We start from the raw sequence: 23,706 nt of genomic DNA on the forward strand, positions 1-23,706 counted from the left end.
ATATCCAGGGCGGAGGTGGCGGCGCAGGACGCGAATGTAAGCTTTTCGCCGACAAATTTATTTTGAGTTTGCGTGGAGCGGGATGGAGGAGATGAAACTGAAACTTCGCACCAGGCCTTATAACAGACGCCTCATTTCGTGAGGCAAGCGCCCTAAAGGTCCGATCGGATCTCATGTGGAAGACCTGGTGATAGTGCACAGCAAATGGAGACATTACAGAGACACAAAGATGCCAGCTTAAGAAAGAAGTTCTTATATGGAAACTAATAATCATGTACTGAAAGCAAGGCGATATCAGTATAAAACACACACACACCGTAGATGCTAATCAAAGAATGGCAAGCAGAAAACGTTTGGACGACATGGACACGCTGTATGCCATGGTTCGGACGACCGAGCATACATGGAGCGTGGATGAACACGGCAAGAGTAGATGGAAGTTATTTGTCGGATTATCGTGCCTACCTTCTACTAACCTACTGCCACATTTAAATGTATGTGCAAGTTCCTGAACAAGCTTTGCGCCCGGTTTTATCTGCAGGTCAAACGTACTTTAACGAATTACAATAGTGAACAAGGAAATGAGAACATAGGGCGAGATTGTAAAATGTAATCAACAGACTGTCGAGTGAAAGTTGGTCAGCGGCCAAATGAATATGTTCCTCAAAAAACAACCAAACAAAAACTCAGTCACTACTCTAGGGCACAATGACAATAATTGAACGACATAGAACATGGACCGACCATTGTAAAGTTGATGCAGGCAACCACTGTGAATAGAAATGCTGTGATTTCCCCCATCCCTTAATTTATGATTTCTGTATAACATGAAGAAGTTACACACCTAGGGCTATAAATCAAAGCGCTTCTCCCAGTCTACCGGAACCTACTCTTAAGCTGGCAGTCGGAGATTACAGTGAGATGCACTCTAGAAAGAAGCCACGATGTGACCTGACAGTCGTGGATAACATATAGGACATTCTAGAAAGAAGCTGCGATTAGACAGGCATAGGAATGCCCTGTTTTGTGGTTTTTCCATTAGCCCGATCTACCGGGAGGGGCTGGGTGGCGTGGCACACTTAAAGACGTCCATCTTCAGAACGAGGTCAAGCGTGGACAGACAGAGACAAGAAGTGGCATTCCTCAAGACGCTGCTGCCAGAGAGCTTCTGTCTGCAGGCTGTTTACAAAAGGATGGATGGTGTTCGTACCTCTGGCCTCTAAATCGGCTGTTGTTCCTCTTCCAGCAGCTTGGAAACGTGCGTTAACGCTGCTCTAAAAATGTTCCGCCGTTAGCTTCTAGCCCCTAGCGCTGTGCATTGTATAAACACCAGAATAATCAGGAACAAAAGCTAACATTAAAAGTGCATTTCAGGCATGTATGAACATGAGTGCTCGACGTGCAAGCATTGTTTACTCACCAAGTGACAGCCTGGCTTCTTGAGATGTGCAATGCTCGGATGAAACTGTTCACCTTCCTTCGTATGGGTAAATCAAAGTGCAGTCCACAGAAAGCACTACATGTGACATAAAAAAAATTTAATATAGGCACATAATAAAAGTTCTATGCTATCAATACACAATAGAATAAACAGGACAGCACCTTTACACAACATCAACTCTCGCACTATCACATCAATTTCTATCTTAAATAATTATTCATCTCCTACATTATCACACCGATCTGTTATTCCACTGTCTCACGCTACACTAGACACGCTTTTCATGGCGGGGTTGGCTGTCCTGCAATATTACTCGATTACCTCTTCATCCTAACCTCCTCCCCCTGTCAAGGTGAAAATGCCAGCCTAGCTCCTTGTATATCGCAACACACACCTGGCTCGTCTGCATGACCTTTGCACAAGCAGCTAGCTGATGGTCGCCGGAATGGCTTGCTTAGACTAGAACCCAGGACATCCTGCAGCATTTCCTCCACAGTCCGTGCACTCCGTCCGCTTTTACTTTTCCTATTTTGCTCGCATGCGTGTGTCCGTGCACGTGTCCACGCGGACAGGTGAATGCGCGGTCGTGCGCGTGTGGAGGTGGAGAAAGGAGGGGCAGCAAGCTTGTTTGTAGCGAAAAGGAGCTCATTATTTGTTTCCGGTGTAGAGCGGTCGGGCTCACATGGCTGCTCGCTTCACGCAATCAGGAGGGGCTGGGGCGGTGTTTATGCCTCATTCTCCTAACAGCGTCTCCTGCCCTCTCTTTCCTCCAGGCCGCCACGCCACGATAAGGCACGTGGCCACGTTTATTTGAACGTCTGATGCGGGTACGCCAAGGGTGGGAGGTTACAGCCGTCACGTGACACCTTGACGATGCCGACCCTCCCCCTTCCCTCTTCACAACGAATCACGAACTAATGTATCCTACGTCCCTCTATCTACATCCGTGCAACGAATACATTATTTTAACTGGCGCTTGTTTTGGTTAATGACCATCGACTAGCTTCTGCACGATCTGCCGGGGGCTTTGTAGTAATACTAAACGTGTGGATGTCCAACCCCCTGTTGACGTCACAAGCTGATCGTTGTGGCATCGACATGGGTATGAATTATGATTAATAAAGGGTGCTGGGGACACTGGACACTGCATCATGAGTGTGTGAAGCTGGTGGGGTGTGCGAGCCCCGGAATGGACCCCTCCCCGGTCCCCTCAAGCAGTGTTCACTTGATTGATTCCCTGGTGGGAGAATGGGGCGCAAAATGCACCCATAGGCATGACCCCCTCTCGCTGCCAAAAAATCCAAAAGATGCGTCAAAGCGCAAAAGAAATATTTTCCTTCAGAGACACATGAGACTAAGCACACCACGTGCAGAGAAAGAACAGCACGAGACGAGAAATGAACTCAGGGCAGCCAACCTTCACTGTATTGGTGACAAACACAAAGAAGAATGGCAAAACCAAAAAAAAAAAACGAGGCTGAGAGAGCTTATGCACATGTCTAATTTTTTTTCTCTCTGTCTTTCATGTACGCACAACATATATAGATATATGGTGTGTTTGGTGTTAATGTAAATGGGACATAGTCAATGTAACTGTAGTGATGCAACATTTGTACGTGTCTCATACCGCATATATCTGGAACAGTCGTGACACAGATAACCCTAGGGAAACGTGGTCAACTTTGTCGGATTTTTTTTTTTTTTTCAGAGATAAAGGGTTGATATTGAAGGTGATTAACAAATGATCGGGATAGCTTGAGACCATACGTGTTTTACCACTGTACCGTAAATGTCAATCAAATGGAGGCAAAAGGGGAGATGGGAAGATTCCCCGAGCAACGAGAAAAGCAAAGAAGGTGAAGGCAAGCATGTGGGTCAAACATCTGTCTCGTCTTACAGTAAAAGCACAGGCAGACAACTGGTCCAGCTCTCGCCTACCTTCAGGCGGCTCTTTATTCTCAACACCCGGTCTTACTGACTTATCTAAATTCACAATCTGAGAAAACTCTGCACCCATCGAAATGAGAACACTCACTCCCATTTCGTGTCTGCCAGCAACACTCGGTGCGTGCGTGCGTGTGTGTGTGAGAGAGAGATATGTATATAAGCCTCGTTATAAAAAAAAAAAAAAGCGGTTACACTACACTAGCCCCAGACTGTAGAGCATGGCAAGTCTGTCTTTGTGTGAACTGGCCATTGCTAACATCAAGATGGCCATGATCAGCTGCGTGATGCTCGACAGGCCACGCCATTAATACAATTTTTTTTCTTTTTTGGTGGCTCGACTTCTCTAGCTAACACCCTTACACTTAGTCCCTTCCCACATATCTTTGTTATCAATTTTGCTTTCTGTTGGCATCAGTGGCTGCCCATGTCCAAATGCAACGGGGAAAATGCTTTCGGAAAGTCGTGATGTATGTGAGAAGAGGAACTGATGACAACTCAGCCGTTCCTATTTTCTTCCCCAGGCTATAGACATTTTCGCGCGGCCCGGTGGCGTAACGGTGGGTTATATCTTTAAAGAGGACAGTTTTATCAAAATAAGTTCCACCAGTAGAAGGACGACACTTGTCGGTATCAAAATTGGTATAAAATAACGGCTGTTTTTATTTACAAAAATTAACCGCAAGATCGCCCTGTGAAATGTCTTTTTTTCACCTCTTTGCGGAATTAAGTCTAACGGATTATTAGTACTGTATTATTGCACCCAACCCCAAAGATCGACTGTGGTTCACTGCTGACGGGTCCTTAGTTTTCCTCTGTCACATCACAGCGGTCAATGAACATGTTTGACATATCGCACACAAAACCAAGTCAATGAGTGTGTGCATGAAGATCCTATGATGTATGCAGTTCATGTTTATACTTGCTCATGCTTTGGCTGTAAAATAGCAATGTGTACATATGAGCTCACCTGTACTACCCGTTTCTAATTAAAAAAAAAACAAACTTGCTTTAAATGCCAGAACGCTAAGCTGCCGAATGAACACACAATGCGGCTTCAGTTTACATTTTGCGGTGCCACACAGGGTTTGTCAAACACTGTTTTCTTGAAACAGTTTCTGAAACAGCTTTAATTGTTTTCCCCGTTTGCTGTGTGGCATACTCCGCACACCATATGGGAAGCTGTTCTTCCTCGTGTTTGGGGTTTTAGAACTTGCTCTATTTGGACAGCGGTTTTTCAAAATGGCCGCCAAAGCCACAGGCCCGCTTGGAAATTTCAATAAGGAAAATACCTGCTATTTAACTGAACTATTTCAAAGCCACCATGGAATAGCGCTTTCCACAGATGACGTCACGATCTAGCCGCGCAAGGGCTTCTGGGAATGCAAAGCGGACAACTATATTCCGCATGTACTACACTATGCAGCGAGTGCGTTGCTGTGCAGTTTAAGCGTGTAAAAATTTTTTTGTTTTAACATCCCTCTGAATACACATCACTAACACCTCATACAGATCTGAGACAAAACATGCAGCACCGACTGCAATCAGTCATTTGTGTGGTGCTTGTAAGAGGATACACATTGCCTTGCTGCCATAATCCCTGGGTGTTTGACAAAAGAATTCTGTGCAGTCTACAGAGCATCTGACATTTTTAAACTGTCTACTCTTGCAAAGATGTTTTACTTTTGTTGAACATAGGACATTCATAGACTTGAAATGTAGGAACATAAACTGAATCCTGCCCTCTTTTTAAAACGCCTAGATGGACCAGTTTCTTCTCATTTGTCCCAGTATTTCCCTTGGAGTCAAAAATGTGTATAAAACGTCAAACTGCTCTGGAAATAGTCCAACTAAAACTTTGTATTCTTCCTGTCTTTCAAAACAAAGCTTGGTCCATCCTGTTGGTAACTTCAGGTTCACTTCGATCATTTTTCACTGCAGCAGCGTTTCTCATGATCATAGTTTCGATTTTAGCTCCAAGCATGTACTGATCATAAGATGTTTGTGTAGCTTTGTGGTTTGGCTAGCCGACTTACATTCAGCAGATGCACTCTTTCGCCTGTGTCTTCTCACTTTGTTCTGTGGATTCTGGAAATGACGAGTTTTCTTTGCGAAGCTTTTTCTCCTACGTTCACGTTGACAATGTGCATGCTGGAGCCTTCCTGGTTACCTCTCTGTCGCTTTGTGTTTCCTCGTCTAACGTCGCTAATATTTGGTTCGTCGTTCTCAGATGTTGGCTTTTCCACAAGAAAATGCAGATAATGTGTTCCTGGTTATTTTCTCCACATTTGGAAATCAGATCGCCCACATAAAAACTGCCAGCGCTTTGCTTTCTCAGTCTTTAACTTGGCCTGTTCTCTTTCCCACTGGGTCATTTTGTCACTGGTCTTACCAGGCTTGAAATAAAAAACGTCCTCCGTAACCGCTCTGGATATCTGGAGTCCGATTTACATAAACCCAACAGCAGTGTTTGTTCCTCCAGTTTTCAGCATTGTTTCAGAGATTAATAGTAAAAATGTCGCTTTTCGTCAGTCGCCGTAGCGTAGAATAAACAGAACAACGTGCAGCGTTTGTCCGGGAAGCAAACCCATGAAGCTCTGCTGCGTGACGTCACAATCTATTTTTAGTAACCCGAGAAAACGCTATTGTGGGACTCTCTGAGAACACAATATCATAACAGACAGTTGAAAAACGAGTCTTTGGCTTTGTCGTGCACTTTTTCGAAAACGTTTGCCTGTGTGGCATCGCAAGCGGGGAAAATGTTTCAGAAACAGATCCTGAACCTGTTTTCCTTGCGTTCTGCAAACTGCTGATTTGACAAACAGGTTCGCAAAACTGTTTTTCGTTCACTGTGTGGTAGCACCATTAGCAATCTTTTTAAATTCTTCCCTCTTCCTCAGCACAACACCGGACTTGCGCCACCGGACTGCGCGAAAATGAGGAAGAAAATAGGAACGACTGAGATGTCATCAGTTCCTCTTCTCACACATATCACTACTTTCCAACGAAACTTGATCCTGGTACCCATAATTGTGTTCAGGCTGCTGCTCTATAGTCTCTTTAGACAACAGAAGCAAGTGACGAAAGCTGGATGTAGTTTAATACTGTCACGTGCTGAAAAGTATATTCCACATATTGTTCTTACTGAGCAAAGATAATTCGTTTACCTACATCTGGAGCAGCAAAAGACGGGATGGAGAGCTGACTGCACAATGCCAGCAACCTGGCGACAGAAGAACCGCATGCTCTGCTTATAAAGGGGTGTGCCAAGAGAAGGCTGAACACTATTCCTGCCAAATCATGCAGCACGCGTCCCACAGCGCCATCTGCCCGATGCAAAACAGGGTTATCACTGCGATCGACAGAACGACTTAATTGACAACACAGATTTCCCTATATAAGATGAAGTGATCACTTGATCTCTGCACAAGTGTCTATTGTATGTAAGTATTCGAAATAAATTACAGTTTGGTAGTGGATTCACAATGTCGACATTCACGAGTTATCTTTATTTTCATTATCTTTGCACGCCATACTTTAATAAGGCAAAAGATGCAGTTATACTCCCTACTCCCCCACAAAACGCACACAGCGAAGGAGACAAGTGATTATGCAGCAATGAGCCATTTTAACTCCGTGAAAGATAAAAGACATCTTTAAATCAAATTAATTTTTAACCGTTTTCTCTCCTCTTTGCACTGCATTTCAAAGAGTTGCATCTCTGCTTCCGGCGCGTAAAGCAATCTTTAACATCACTTCCCTCTCCTTCCCCGCTGAGTTATGTAACACAAGTGGACGTATACTTTTGTTTATCTTTACATCCCTCAAACCCTAACCCAAGCCCCAACGTTCACTTAGGCAATAACCTTAAATGTACAATTCTAGATGCAATGAGCTTAAAAAAGGGAAACCAGTACAAAATAATATCGAGAGCAAATGAAACTTGAAGGAAAACTTAGATGTGTATTACTATGCGAATTAAACACGCCATTTTAGAAAAGGAATCACTTTTGTCCACGTGCTACAGAGCCTTCACTTAAATACGGCAAACTATAATTAGTTCAGTTGCATCCATTATTTTCACTTGTCATTGTTAGCTGCCACACCAGCTATCTTTTAGCAAAATCATAAAAAATAAATAGCAAAAATCTACGGATGAGAAGCACTAAAAATAAATTGACAGTTAATCAAAATTCACACCACACACACCCCAACACACCACGGTCTTTTGTGGTTCGTGCGTTGTTCATGGATGTGTAAGGCTCTGGGGTGAATACCTCTCTTTTCCAAGACCACCCAGAATCTAGGAGTTATCCGCGATGCATCATTATATCTTGAAACTCACATTCCTCCTTGTAAATCTATCTTCCTTGAGCTTTACACAATTACTCACATCTGACTCTTCCTGTCAGTTTCTGCCACCCAATGACTCATGTCTGCTATTGTGTTGCCCTTGCTGGATTACTGCAAAGCTCTATTCATTGATCTCCCTAAATGCCTGAGCCTCTCTTGAGCTTCACAGACTGCCAATTTGATCTCGCATTGATTACAAATATTGACACACTGTGCTACTGTTGTCTTCATAACCTCACCCCAGAATACCTATCAGTGCTACCGATGCCTTACCACTGAACTCCCTGTCTTTGGTCTGCCTGTGCTGCCCTGTTCTTTGTGTTATGCATTGGACAGACGAAATTCATCAGACACTCCTTTTCCTTATCAAGGTCCACTGTTTAGAATTATCTGTCCCTTGTGTCCCTTTTTCTTCAAACTTTGTCTACACTGCTTTCAAGTCCAACCTCAAAGCCCACCTCTTTAAGAAATATCTTTTATAAGCAAGCATACTATTCTGCTCACTCCTTTTCATCTTTGACCATGCACATTATTCACATTTGCCATGGTGTCATTTGTTTGTGGTCTTTCAGGTACAGTGCATTGAGCTTGCCTCCACATGGAGAAACATGCTCAGCAAATTAAATTATTGTTGTTCAGCTGTCACATCCAAACAGAAAATCAGGATCTCTTCCATAACTCTGCCATCTTAAAAAGGCTTGCATGAGATGCTGTGACATGACATCCAAATGTTCAACATTGAAGGCATATATAAAAGATCAAACACTGACATACAAAAGATCAAACACTGAATTTCTCTTCAATAACAAAGAGAATTCTTTCAGACAGCAGACAACAAGATGTCAAGGGTACCCTCTCTCACCTTTTTTTACAGAACATCATGCAAGAAACTTTTCACAATTCCTTCTCTATTAGTGGCAATTTGAGATGTCATTAGTTTAACAACAGGCAGCAACAAACAGCAAGACCTCACCTAGTGAAAGACAGATGCATGTGAGATGGTGACCACCACTGATACAATAAAATCTCCATGTTTGTCAGCTCCAACAATGACAATTATGATCTACTTGAATTCACAATAGCCTGAAGAGAGGTTAACAGTTTCAAGTACCTAGATTCACCCCAGTCCAAAGACGGCAGTTGAACAGCTAAAGTCCATGAGACTGAAACCCTTTTAGCATGAATATTTTTTCCACAGTCATTTTCCAGATTTGATTTAAGTTTGTTGGTGCTCAGTAATTCCATGGTAGTTTATCTTTTTTTTTTCATTCAAAATTATATTTTTTCATGAAACATACATTTTTATGCTAAAACCCCCAAAAGACACATTTTTCAAGAAATGTGCAAGCAAATCTTACACTGGTTAGTTCAATATTTATCTAATGATAAACTTTTAATAAAAGCTTGATCTCATTATGATAAACTTTTAATAAAGCTTGATCTCATTACTCATAAACATGAAACATCAGGTAACATATAGTCCAGTTTAAGTTAAACACATTCGTTTCTTTGAAATAATAACCTATCTTTCCCCTGATTGCTTAATCACCAGCACTTAACTTTGTTCACAGAATTAAAAAAATCCAAAAATAAAGTTATGAAATAATTTATTTCATTTCTGTTCAAGCACTGCCAGTTTTCTGGACAGCAGACTGTCAAGAACTTAAGTCCTTATATCTTTTGCAGTGGAGTTAAGAGGTTTCAAGGGAAGATGTGACACACAATTTGCTAATTTGCTCTTGCTACCCCTCTCTTTCTATTTTTCGCTCTATCAAATGATATTTTTCTAAATTACGTAATTTTTTTCTGTCATTTTAGAGTTACTATTAAAGCTCATATTTATATAGTGCTTTACCCTAAAACCAAGCTCTAAGGGCTTTACACTCAGGTGCATAACCATACTCCTTTACAGGGTAGGGCACCTTTTATCATGAAATGTATACAAAAGCATAATGTAAAACAAATAGAACATTTGAGGAACAGGTGGAGAAAAACTACTTAGGTCAGCTCTGTAAACAGATGTTATATTCTGACAGAAATGTCAGAGCCAAGATTCAAACCCCTGACACCCAATTCTCACTGGTGAGCACCACCAAACGCCGCATTTTCCCATGTATAGACAAAGTAGAATTCTTTGTGCATAGAATTTATTTTTATTTGGAGCCACTAGTAACAACGTAGAATAAAGAATTTCCTAAACAGCGATCAGACAAATGGTGTTTTGGATAATCCTCAACAACCGCTCACCACAAACATCCCCACCCTTTATTGTATTACTATCTCCACTAGAGCGTAAAACTATAAAAAGACTTGACGTCAGAGTACTCGATGATCTGCCACCAGCCTGTGTTTTCCTATGGTCTCATTTTCGATACTTTAGTTGGAAATCACTAAGTGGTTCAGCAAGATTATCTGGCTGCTCTATAAAAGAAACGTGGAGCAACACTAGCGTTACAAGCTTTCACTTTTAGCCACGAGCTCCTCTGGATGTAATGTAGCTTTGTTGCGATGAACAAATCTGTAACACGATGTATCATGTATGGCGCTTGTCCTGCTGTTTGTCTGACCTCTTACCTTACGTCCTTCAGTGATTTGTTATTGACTCGCGCTCTTGGCTGTTGCTGTTTGTTAAACCAAAGCGAGATCTGTTTATCTGGATTCGACGTCATCTCTACTAAGACTGCGTTTTGAATGACATGTTGCTGTTCTGTAGAAGTAAACAAATTCGTAAGGGGGCTGTACCTCCGGGTAAAGTTTAAGAAGTTGATTACATTCCCTTACTAGGAAAGTCTAACAGCGAGCTGTGCTATTTTGAAACTGGCGCCTGTTATTTGCGATCTTTTGTGACTAATCCTATACATCGATTGAATACATTTCTTCCTTTGGAGATCATAGCGTAACGATGCTTTATCATTCCCACACAAAGTATAGTTGTTTTTAAATCTCGGATTTGCACCAGACGATCAATGACTTAGGGAACCATATCGGTCTTTTTAAATATGCTTTCAACAACACGCGTTACAGTTTTCAAATAATTTATCAACTGGTCAACAATTATATATTTTTAAATTATATTGTCTGTAAAAACTGACGCACTCTTCATAGTTGTTCACCCTATATATTTATCATCCCCTCATACAGTCAATTTGGTTACCAAGCGTGCAGTATTAATTATAGACCTATATCAAGTTTGTAATGTTACACAGATTTCTTGAAGCTGTCAGACAGAAAAATCAAATCGTCACAAGCCCAAAAGGCAATAGATCACCGATTAAAAAAATAGCTGTTAACGTCAAACATACCAAAAGAGACATATATATGCATACGTTGTTTGAACTATAGATATGCAAGGCAAGCTCAGCTGCCTATTTTAAACAGCCATGCGAATAAGTTTAGCCACAAAATAGCTATTTTTTTTTTACCGGTGATCGATTGCCTTTTGGGCTTGTGACGACTTTTTTGTCTTGGGACGAATTGACTTTTGGCGTGGGACGAAATGGTAGGGCTTGGGGCGAAATGACCAAGATGATCGATTCTTTTCTCCTTGAAACTGTGTTGCCATTCCATATAAATTTATTGCATACAAAATGTTTAGCAAGAGCATCTCTGACCACGCTTTCCAAATGCATATACTACTTCTGATAAGAGCACTGCGAATGAACAAAACTATATTTACCTCAGTGGAACAACGAGCTAGACAGCTTGATCTATACTCAGCTCGATCAGTACTCACTTACTTAGGTATTAAGCCAGGACTTTGAGACTTATAATGGTTTAATTCCATCAATATTTTTTTTAAACGTTCGATATACTCTTACGTCTGCCAAAAAAAAAGATCCGCTCGAATATACGTCGGCGTGGTCATATATCAAAATGTATGCCTTATTCCATATCTTTATGTGTAAAAAGCCGGAAAACACTCTACCTTCTAATAATCAAAATAAAATCTAACGGTTTCTTCAAATTACATTTGAGTACAGAGTGAAACGAATCACGGAAGATAAATTGAATGTAGCTGTCATGAGTGAACCATGTGATCAACTGACCCAATGGATTCTGTTAGATACTGAGAGCAGCGTGGGCAACAATCACTGCGACTTCGTCGAAAGCACGGAACAGAGAGAATGTCTCTTACTTAAAAATCAACCAAGCAGATTTGTGAAGTGCAACCAGAATCATAAAAAAAAGATTAATTTCTGACGCTGCTGGATAGCAGACGCTCTTAACTACCTATAGTGCATTGCGAACCGGAAGTTGTATATATGCTTTCGCGAACACTACCGTAAGCTGTCAGAAAAGTCCGTGGTAAAGATCGGCAGCAAGAGTTCATGAATGGGCGAAGGGCGTTATAGTCAGGTAACTGAAATATACTTAATTTTGTCACTGACATTTTTAATCACTGCTGATTTTGGTTAGTTTTGTTAATGAGACTACATTTAAAGTGCTTTTTATATTCATACCTTCGGAAAGTTTTGGTTTTAATGTGGATGCGAAATGATTGCAATCGATCATGGTCAATCTTTTGCCGTTAACTCATCACATCTCTGCTAGTTTATTACACAACGACGTGCATTAAAAGGTATGAAAGCTATGTGGTAGATTTTATGCATGTTTTTATTTGCGGTTTAATATATGTCTTCAGGTGATTTAATTTAGAGCAACTAAAAGTTTTTAACAGTAAGCAAGATTTGATTTTAGGACTGAACACCCTAGGTCGTGTTGCACAGGACAGGAAAGCTGTATACCGTGAGTGAAAGTATTTATTATCGTGTGTGTGAGAGAGAGGGATGGAACCAAACATTCAGTTAAGTAAAGGCTAGACTATCGAAATTATGAATCTCTCACAGCTCACTAAGTATTTTTAATCATTAAGTTAATGCTAAGCACTACACATGTGGGATATTTTATTGTATATCATTATAGTAAATATTTAATAAAAAGAAGATAATTGATAGGTCTGCAGATATATTCTTAAGTAAAAATAGTTATAGTTTTGAAGCTAGAACAAAGAATTCTTCTTATATAGTGGTTTCAATAGATTTCTGAAAGTGCCATAATCTTTTACAATCTAGAGACATTTAGAATTACATTTAAACATTAAAGAACTTTAAACTGTTTTAGCCGATATCTTGCAACATATTATTACTAAGAACACTAATAAAGAGGAATAACAAATGTATTAGCATTATTGAAACTTGTTAATTTCCAAATTAGTATAAAGGGAAGGTGAAGATGCAATAGGGCAATACCCAAAGAACTCATAGTAGCAGTTAATCACACATTTTTAAATAATTTATTTACTTAATGATACAAATTTTATATAGCCTTTGTCATGGCCACAGTATTATTGTGTGACACAACTCCAGAACAAAGGGCAATGTACAACTGTTCCCAGTCTTTTGCACTGTTACAATATCAGCCTCATTATTCACGAAAGCAAAGTCCATGGTCATACTTAGACTGGCTTATATAACCAGTTGGATCCTCCAAATCACTGTTAGAGCCTGTCTTGTTTGTGTTGTTTATAAACAATTTCCAAAAGGAACTGGAGAGCACATAACAACAAAACCAAATGTACACAAATGACACCAAAGTCTATAGGCTAATAGCTTTCTCAAACAAGTCCCTACATAAGACCTCAACAACAGAGCAATTTGTGCAGACAGCAAAATTCTGGGTGAAAGAATGAAAGCATGGAAAATATATATATCATCAAGGAACTGCATCATAATAAGACAGTCCACAGATGATAGCTTATCTGTGCTAATCAAGAATATACCAAAATTGTGTGGCGGCTCCTCAGAAGACATTCTTGGAAGGGCAACAGTGTGTTCTTGGTCTAAGCACTTGGATTTTAAATATAATAGGTCTGAAAGAAATGAATGTTTCTAGCATGTGTTCCAGAAAAGCTCCTGGCAACCTTATTGAGGCCTACAAATTAAGAACAAAGGGGCATAGTTAGAAGCTCTAGAAACAATATTGCAAGACTGTTGTAAACAACATAAGGAATAGTTGTTGACACATGGAATTCATGGAGTGTATAATGCACCATCAATTTAACAGCTTAAAAAAATTGCATAGCATTCACAAATTCTTTCCTCATCTCAAAATTCCTCAGAATGTGAGCAAACGTTCTGTTTCATTCGTGAGATAACAAGCTTTGAACACTGCAGCCTTCACTTAGGTTTTGAAAAGAGATCAAGACAGCTTGCTAATTTAGTGACATATTTTCAGTGTTTTCTTGAAGTGCTCTTATTTTTTTTCCAGGGTTTTTCTGATGACATTTGTTCTTGGTCTCCCTTTCTTCTTCTTGTTCCTATTCTCCCCCCAGTGGAACATAGGGCCGCAACCTGGTCTTCCTTAACTGAGCTGAAACATTTTCAAATAATTGTGACACAGCTTGCAATTAAAACAAATGTAAAGCTGTGAATACTATATACATGCATGATACACCAGGCAAATAGCAGAAAGTTTACTCATTGTTAAGCAGAAGGGTTAATGATTTTGTAGTTTGTGAGCCCTTAATTCACATTATCCGCTTTTATAAGTTCTGCCCATTCCAGAAGCAAATTGAGTACACTGTGAGTTTTTATTTGCTTTGTTGCTTTTGGTTTTTTTTTAAAGATGAGAAGGCCCTCTTTTCATGAATTTTAAATGATCAGATATGCAGACTTTGTTTTCCTAAATTTTCAATTTCATTAACATTTATCTTTGTAGCTTAAAATGTACTGTGTGTAACATAGAAACTGTACAAAGAAATAAACAGAATATTCTTTACTGCTCTTCTTCTCTGTTTAAATGCTTTTGCCATCATGGTGTGAAACTGAGATGGTTTCTGATGAACTGGGCGGTTCATTTCCTGACACAATCTGCTCTGTAGATCTGTTTTTTCAGAAGCTGCATTCAGCCTCAGAGCTTATTTTTGTCAATTCAGTGATATAAAATTCTTTATGAAGGATGTGTTTATTATTACAGGTAACCTATGGAGATTTTTCTTTTATTCTGTTGCACCTATGGACTTTGAAAAAACTCTCAAAGGCTTCAAATGACCACTATGTTATCAGTTTAATAGATAACAATTTTTTAAGAGAAGCAAAAACAAAGCACCCGTAACGCGGTGCACTGTGCTTTGTGTTACATATCAGTACTCGAAGTGTCACTTAGTTTTTTTCCAACAAGATCCTGTCAGCATTGTCAAAAACAAGTAAGCTTATCAGGAATAATAACCTTTACGAATTCACCAGTTGAAGTATTTTAAGTAACCTTGTCCTTAATGGGCTTCAGAAGTGTTTTATGTTAATGCCAGGTAGTAAAAAAGAGGTCTCTAGGAAGCTCCTTAGATCTTCCTACATGAATGTATGCAGTAAAATAATTCTGCTTCAGACAATCATGTCTTTCTGGGCAGTGTAGTCCATTTGCATTTTAATTGAGCAGATTTATCACATTCCCAAATTTTATTCTTTTGTACTTAAGAAACATAGTGTGAGATTAGTAATAAAGAATACCAATTAATGTCAACAAAGATACTTGTCTTTCAAGGGGTTTACAGAAGGAGCCTTAGGCTTATGATTACAATATGCGAAGATACTGGTGCCATTGAATGATTAATACTAATTTTAAATATGAAATCAAGGAAAAGTAGGGCATCTAATCTTCCACACATGAGTAGACGATAGTGAAGACGCTTGCGACACAAAGGATGCTCAGTTTGAAATCAAGAGGCTGTCCCAACTGTTAGCTGGCACAAGGGTAGGTAGTATATCACGAAAAAGGGAAAGGTGATCCCCAAGTGCGGACAACCTTACGCTGCAAACCGTGAGCATCATGTATGCTCAGCAATTATCAGGACCGGGAGTGGCAGCGGTTCGCCATCATGTTAGCCACCAGCTGCAATCTCTGAGAGGTAAACAGGTAGTCTTGTTTACAAGGTCACACTACGTAGCTCCGGCAGTTTGCGCGCTGCTCGTTAGGTCACTCAAGTCACCTAGCACTCGTTATCGGATATCATTGAATGTAATAACAGCTGATAATGAGGCAAAACATAAAGCTAAACAAGCGAATACACAAGTAAGTGAAAGTTTGTGTGGTGTCAGTCAGTCACATCACGGACGTGTAGGTAGACCTGCGTGGTGAGCCCGCGGTCTGTATGTTTTTCACTGTCTGTGCCAGACTGTTCTTGTGATAATAGCAAGTTTGAACTCTTCTGGCTGTATTGTGCCTTGGAGTCGTATTTGAATGCGTTGTATTCTAAAAGCGATTATCAGGTCACCCGTGTTACCGCGGCGGTCGTAAACACGTTTCGCGAGCTGCTGGTCCGCGTCAACACCCAATACAGGTAGGTCACAGCAGAGACTTGAAACAACATTTATAGCCTCTGGTCACAGCTGACGACGTAAACACAGGCGAACCCTCACAGCGGCATTTCATTGCTCAGTCGTGCCAGTCATCCAAGCATAGACTGTGGTACGGGCCGAGCGACAGGGGGGTGTGTATGTGTGCAACTAAACTTCCTGTTACTTTTTTAAGCCTATAACTTTGAGATAATCATTGATAGGTAACAACGAATCACCAACCACATTTAATACTGTTGTCAAGACAGTATCACCAGGCTTTATAACGGATTTAAAGTAATATTATTGCTTTCTGTTATGCTGGCACAATTGAAGCAGAAACATGTTATAATGTTGATGGGAGTCAATGCTAAAAGTGGAATATGCAGTTTCATTTCAAGAGAATTTCACTTTGATGTTGAAAATATAATTCATTCATCCATCCTTCTCTCTCATGAGGGGTTGAGAATATGATAACTGAAATCTTGCAAGTTTGTAAATTTATTGTAGACATAAATATTATAATCTCACCATTGTGTGGTTATGATCAATTTGGCCAGGGTTCACCAACCTTTTTGAAACGAGCTACTTCAAGGGTACTGAGTAATACCATGAACTATTTGTTTGATGCAAACTTACTGAGTAACATACAAAAAAGGATAGAATAGACAGGCTAGGTATCAACATGCCCTGTGGGCAACCAGATGTCCACAGGCACCATGTTGGCTATCCCTGATTATAGACGGTCTCCTTTTCAGAACTACTTGATGCTTATGCATGCATTTGTGTGTGTGTGTGCAAGATGAGTAGCTACATGTTAGAACCTGCAGCAACATATTACTACTACCTTTTTGGATGAGCTGCGTGTGGAGAGGGAATGAGAAAATGTTACTTCTTGATTTTCAGAGTCGCTTTAGACTTTGTGATCAAGTTTAGATATGAGAGAAGCTGAAAATATCACAGTACAAATGTAAAATACTTATAACTGATTGTTGTTGTTTTTTTACAGATTTAAATAAAGGGACCCACACAGATAAAGAAGATTGTGCAAAACTTGCAGAGGTAAACAAATTTATCAGCTTATTGCAGAAGCATGCTTAAAAATATTTTGTATTTGTGCAGATTTAGGGTTGAAGAACTGTGTTAACCAAACTTGGCATGACAGTTACCCTACCCTTCCATTATTATGTACACCAGAAAAAATAAACATGACCTCTGTGTGTATGAAGCGTTTATGTGAAACATACACAGAGAGATCCTATTACCTTCCCTTTTAAAAAAAACCCAGCTCCTATCAATGAGAAACTGTGGCTTGGGTTCATTCACACAAACCTTGAAAATATGGTATTTAAATAGATTATTAAAATTCTAGTCTTTGTATATGACTGACAACATTGTGCAATTAAAAAGCATAAAATGTAAATGTCACTCTCACAGCTTTTAGATGGCCTACTAGAAATGATTATTACAAGATTACAATTAAGTTACTTGCTTTTACAGCCTGGAAATCAGCACCTAATGATAGTTTTCTTAAACTGGCTTATCAAACAGGTGAGCCAGATAAAGTGAACAGTAGTATGTGTTGACTTTCATTTTATATCCACCAACTGACAGTCAGGCAGTTGGAAGGCTAGGTAGAACATAAGCACTGTCTGGAACTTTATTCCCTGTTGCTAGGGAGCAGCTGTTGTTGTTAACCTCATTTTGTGCTGGTGTAATTAATGGTGCACCTTACAGTCATACATTATTTGTAACGTGTTGAAACAAACTGCATTCTGCAACCTGCTGAAATAGATTGGGGTGGGAATAGTAAGACAGTGCTTACATGAATTTGTATATACTGTGGGCCAGCATTACTTGTAATGAAACTGTTGTTAAACATTGTCTTTTAGGCTGTCCCTGGGGTACATAGCCTTCCTGGAGATGGATGCAAGGTTTATTTTATGCTACAGGATGTATTTTTACCATGAGAACCCTGTAGCAGAATGAAACAAAAAACAACTGCAGTATTTGTAGTAATTGTGAACCACTTTAGAATTGTACGTATTTATGAACTTAAAACAGATTTGCGTAGTCATTTAGGTTAGTTAAAAAGTAAAGTATTCTTGTTTTGTAATAATGTATTATGCAGGGATGGGAGTTCTCCGTCCGGGGGACGGATTTCCGTCCTGAGAAAAAATCTCAGGACGGAACTGGGACGGAAAGTAAAATTCAAAATTTTCACTGATTACGAAGGACCAGGGACTATGAATAAAAAAGCGAAAATTTCTCGTATCGTGAACGATACCATACGCTAGTGGTAATAGGTAGAGGCGGCGTTAGGAATACGCGGGGCCTGGGGCCGACCATCTGCGAGGGGCCTGGGTAACGGAGTACGTGTATCAACATCCCTATTGATGTGATGCAGGAAGCACTGAGTTATATACAGTGGAACCTCGGTTAACGAACTTAATCCGTTCTGGAAAGCTGTTCGTTATCCGAAATGTTCGTTATCCGAAACAATTTTTTCCATAAGAAATAAAGGAAATAGATTGAATTGGTTCCCAGCCCCTGTTGACTCGCGAATATTTAAAAGTTACAGGCTATTAGGTATTTGTTAACGAAAGCATTTAAACATCAGAAAACTTGCCGTTTTGACGGCGTGGTTGGAAGCAGGTGTGGGGAGGAAGGGGTGGAATTACTGATTGGATTCCCCCTCCATGAGCACACGTGACATTATAAAATCGGGGGAGACTTCTCTTTTCTGTAGCTCTGAGGTTAAAGGAAAAAACTTGTCCAGTGTCTGTTCCGTCTGTCTTTTTTGTAAAACTTTTCGGTAATACGACATCACATATCCGACAGACGCATGCCACATTCATACTTTGAAATCATTTCCTGTTTCAATTCATTTGTTGGCCGCTTCCTTGTGATTACCTCACTACTATTAATTGCTTTTAATCTTCTTTGGAGCCATGATTGAGGATTATCTTATTAAAATGAAGCACAAAAATCACTAAATAAGAAGGATGCGCACAGCTAAGGAACGACCGATCGTAACTGTCTCGAGCGCGAATGATTACCTGCTGGTCGGTCACGTGTGGTTCACGTGGCTGTTCGTTATCCGAAATTTTGTTCGCTATCCGAGACAAACTTTTAACGAAATTTTTGTTCGTTAACCGAAATATTTGCTATCCGAGGCGTTCGTTAACCGAGGTTCCACTGTACAGTTAGATAAGCTGGATCAATTTCACGAAATAACGCACGAATTTAGTGTTTTAATTGTTCGTAACCTTTCCCACCGTCTGTGACAGTACCGGCTTTTTCTTAAAGCGAAATAATATGGTGACAACTTAATAAACTGCTTGTTACTATTGTCGGGCTTAACGTGAAGATATGGGTTCAATAATTTGCTTAATTAGAACTTAGAAGCGTTTTCTGAACGTCAATTTTTTTGTCACAACTTGTATAACACAGCTAGCAATAGGTCATAAAGATGACCTCCGGTAAGGTGACCAGACGTTTCGGGAGCGAAAGCGGGACGCGTGCCGATGAGTGTGTCGTCACCGACAAAGACCGCCGATAAATAGGGGGAGGGGGCTGTGTGGGGACTTTCCTCTGACTTTACCGAGTAGTGATGCTTTCAACGGCAGATCTGTGCACGCCACTACAGTATTCCATTTTAATAGAAAACCGGTATTTAAAATTTAAATATAAATATTCCTACCTTATCTCCCGCTCAGCCAACTTTGCGGACGTGCAGGTGAGGCGCTGTATAAATTATCGTGCTAATAATGGTCCGGCACCTTTGTCATCTTGCGGGGCTGTTGCTCCCAAACCGTACTTCATAGACCGTGAATCTCCTTGTAAAGTTTCGGTTATTGCAAGATTGTGTCACAAATTTTTTTCACAAAGATTTCGTGAATTTTCGCTATCAAAGTTGCACTTCACAATTAAAAGTCCTTTCAGTGTTTCCACCTTTAACTGTCATTTCACTGGCGATGTTCGTATCGTCCCCGACATACGTTTAGTCACTGATCCGTACTCAAAGAAAACGATTACTGGAAGCGAATAAAATGCCGGGCAGCGGGAACCTTTAATATTATGGATGACATTGTTGAAAAAGACAGAACCAACCTTACACCTAAAAATGTTGAAGCCATTGGGTTTATTGAGTATGATTTAAGGGCCAGAGGACTGAGAGCCATACAGATGGTCCCCAGTGACCAAATGATAAAAAATGTGATTTCTGCACATGCATCATATACAGTGCATTTGGAAAGAGAGGCTCATCTGGCTAAAAAAAAAAAAACAAAAACAGGACACTGTTTGCCAGAATGCTGTCCAAAAAAGGAAGTTGGAGGACTGCATCAGTTTCCAGCCGACTAAGAAGCAGCAGTTACCTCATCCAGCAACTGAGCCATCAACACAGACAGCTAAGAGACCAACAGAAACCACACAGCCTGCCAACATAGTAACTGGACAAATTGATATTTTGACAAATGCCCTGAAAAGTCTGCTCCCAGAATGTCAGGGAGACCAATGCAAACATCAATCACTGGATTTTAAAAAAAATAATAAGTGTTAGGTTTTGGTGGGTATTGAATTTTTTACTTGTTTTTATTTGCCTTATCAAAATTAAATGTAGATAAGACAGAAGAGATAGGCATAGACTTTAGGAAAATACAATTTTGTTTTATTGTGTACCTGTTGAGACAGTAAACTCCTTCAGGTACGTAGGCTCTGTTTTTGATTGCAGGCTAAAATGGGATGTAAACATGATCAGCATGTGTACCTTCAATAGCTGAATAGTTTTTCAGTCAGCACAGCAACATTGAGCTGTTTTATATCAGTCATTCATTGAAAGTCTCTTTCACTTTTTTTCCTTCATATGCTGGTTTACAGTTTTCTGTCCATGATATGAACAGTTTGAACCATACTGTCCATATTTTTCTAAGCTAATTTGGTGTTAAGCGCAGAAATTTGGATTCCTTTTTATGATCAGCAAATTGTCAGAAAAGTTTACAGCATTTTGTCCATACCAGAACATGTCCTAGCAGGAGAATTTGTTATATTGAGTTCAGGCAGGCAAACATACTATGCCTATATGCAAAAGCAATAGGGACTTGAAATGGTTTACAACCTCTGCAGTCCACATGCTCAACCATAGATTATAGATTGTCAGTTGTATGTGTGCATGGGTGTGTGATGTAGGTGTACCTTAAGAATGTTTTATATATAAGAATGCACGTTCTTATAATGCACCACTCGCCTAATATTGTAACTAGCAGTTTTTTTAAACTTTTGTAACAGAACACACTTCCCAAGTTATAATTGCCCATTAGGGTTAATAAAGTTGGACATTTGTCATTGTCAACTACTAAAGACATTGTATGACTTATGTGTGTTATGTATGTGAAAAACGTGAAACGCGTATGCAGCCATGTGTCATATAACGTTATATGCATATGCTCTAGTACTACATGGCTCTTGAAAAATCTTCAGTCCCAGGAAAATTTCTGGCTCCCACCCATGATTATGTAACCATTTTATTTAGTATTTTCCAGTAAAACAGACTAGCAAAAGAAGTAAGTGCTGATAAAAAATTTTACAAATGTTTTACTTAGACTCTTTCTCTGTCATGCAAACTTAAACAAATTATCTGTTGCAGGTGGTGTAAATTGAAAGATTATGACTGAAGAGACCTGCTGCAGATGTGCATGTGCATAAGCAATGGAAACTAAAGAGGAATCAGAGATCAGTTCCTGGCAGTGATGAGTTTGACAACAGCCATGGAACGAAGGTCAAAAGAGTTGTCAGATGATGCCCAGTGGCGTTTGTCTCCACATGATTTAGAAAGTCCAGGAGCTGTCAGTGAGGGCGGGGTGTCACTGGGTATGGAGAGCTCAGTCAGTGGCTACTCCATGGCCAGCAAAAAAGCCCTGCTAAAGCCACGAGACAAAGAGAAAACAGTTTACATTGAACAACAGCTACTTGATGTGGAAGAGCAGGATTGCCGACTAGGCCAGTGGAGTCTGTCCTGTCTGCGCCCTTGCCTCAATGTCAAGGTCTTTGTCGTCTTTATGTGCCTCTTACTGATTGTGGCCACAGCTGTCTCTACAGGCTACCTCAACAGCGTCATCACTACCATAGAGAAGCGCTTTGAAATTGGCAGCTCTGTCTCGGGGATGATTGCTGCCTCCTATGAGTTGGGTTCCCTTGTATCGGTGATCTTTGTCAGCTATCTTGGCAGCAATCGTCACATTCCCAAATGGATTGGAATTGGTGTCTTGCTTATGGGTATTGGGTCTCTCCTGTTTGCTCTGCCACATGTGATAGCACCCAAGTATACCATGCAGAGTGGTATGTCAGATAATATGACTGATGAGAATATTTGCAAAGGATCAAACAAACAAGCAATGTTCAGTAATATAGAGAAATGCATAGATGAGAATTCAGGCAACTGGATCTATGTGCTGCTGTTGATTGTGGCCCAGATTCTGATTGGGACTGGTGGAACACCCATCCTGACGCTTGGCATCACCTATGTTGACAACCACGTGGCCAAAGAGAAATCCCCAGCCTATTTAGGTATGTGATCAGTTGATCAGATTTCAGAGAAGCACATTGGCAGTAAAGCAATCTGCTGCTAGCTGTTTACATTTACTGACACTATATATTCAGAAGTCAGCTTTTTCACAGTGCATTGAACATATGCAGTTTCATGCAACAGGTAGAAAGCTGTAGTATGTGACCACATGTAGCATAGCAGTTACTTTTCTATTTTTAGTCAGTTGAATTTCAGAAACATTGTGTATAACCAATGAGGACAAATAACTTCTTGCAGTTGAGCACTACATTTTTCATTACTTCTTTTAAAATAGTCAATACTAATCTCATGGATTTAAGTTGCCATGTAAACTTGTCTTTTACTATGTTTTCTTGCTGGAGATGAGCAAGATTTGTACTTTATTGATATACAGATCCTACTGTCTCTTATGTTCAACGTAAGAGGACATGTTAGTGCATAATCATGATACCATTAGAATGTACTATACAGGAGGGGCATGGATATTTAATAAAATAGTACAATGCATACTTTACCAAGGTCATAATCCCTACATACTTGTTGATTTTTCAGCTTTCATTCATGCGTCTGGAGCCCTGGGACCAGTTCTGGGATATGCGCTAGGAGCTCTTTTATTGCAGTACTATGTGGACAGCTTCACATACATTGTCTCCATTAGTCCAGGTCATCCACAGTGGATTGGAGCTTGGTGGGGTGGATTCATTATTTGTGGTCTGTTGTTATTGCTGCTGGCTTTCCCATTTCTGTGCTTTCCTCGAGTGCTTCTTCAGGAGAAACGCCAGCTTCTGGAAACTAAATCTAAAATGCAGCTCCTTTCAGATGAAAGTGAACAGGTTGATGTTAACTATGGCAAGACAATCAAAGGTTAGGATTTTCTTAGCTGGGCCCATGCCATGTCACATATTTCCCTATTAATTTCTAGAGTGTGGATGTATGTGTTCTGCCACTTAATGGCACTCATAAAAAAGACAAATATAGATGAACGTTTGTCCAAGATTTCATGTGACCATTACATGCAAATTTTGCAAAACTTGGTCAAATGTTCATTCATGTTGTCTTGACATAAATTATGT

General features: G+C 40.0%; 2 protein-coding genes across 7 annotated transcripts in view; one reads left to right on the forward strand and one right to left on the reverse strand.

Annotated features, from left to right (window-relative positions):
* Positions 1-10,445, reverse strand: part of LOC112561689 (solute carrier organic anion transporter family member 4A1-like) — a 29,599-nt gene extending 19,154 nt beyond the window's left edge. Inside the window, 2 exon segments of the mRNA XM_025234304.1 lie at positions 1,421-1,516; positions 10,313-10,445. The gene's annotated coding sequence lies outside the window, so the exon portion shown is untranslated.
* LOC112561385 (solute carrier organic anion transporter family member 5A1-like) overlaps positions 6,399-23,706 on the forward strand; it is a 35,096-nt gene continuing 17,788 nt past the window's right edge. The window contains exons 1-4 of one of the 6 annotated variants that reach the window (XM_025233861.1): positions 6,399-6,828; positions 17,078-17,130; positions 21,716-22,635; positions 23,186-23,497. In XM_025233861.1, coding sequence (XP_025089646.1) covers positions 21,819-22,635; positions 23,186-23,497 — 1,129 coding nt within the window. In that variant the 5' untranslated portion in view covers positions 6,399-6,828; positions 17,078-17,130; positions 21,716-21,818. Of the gene's footprint in view, positions 6,829-11,784; positions 12,095-15,524; positions 15,642-15,673; positions 15,806-15,851; positions 16,074-16,139; positions 16,224-17,077; positions 17,131-21,715; positions 22,636-23,185; positions 23,498-23,706 lie in introns of those variants that run through there. The other 5 variants (XM_025233858.1, XM_025233863.1, XM_025233860.1 and 2 more) reach the window with 5 other exon arrangements.

The sequence above is a fragment of the Pomacea canaliculata genome, linkage group LG4 (genome assembly GCF_003073045.1).
Source record: "Pomacea canaliculata isolate SZHN2017 linkage group LG4, ASM307304v1, whole genome shotgun sequence".
Taxonomy (NCBI): Eukaryota; Metazoa; Mollusca; class Gastropoda; order Architaenioglossa; family Ampullariidae; genus Pomacea; species Pomacea canaliculata.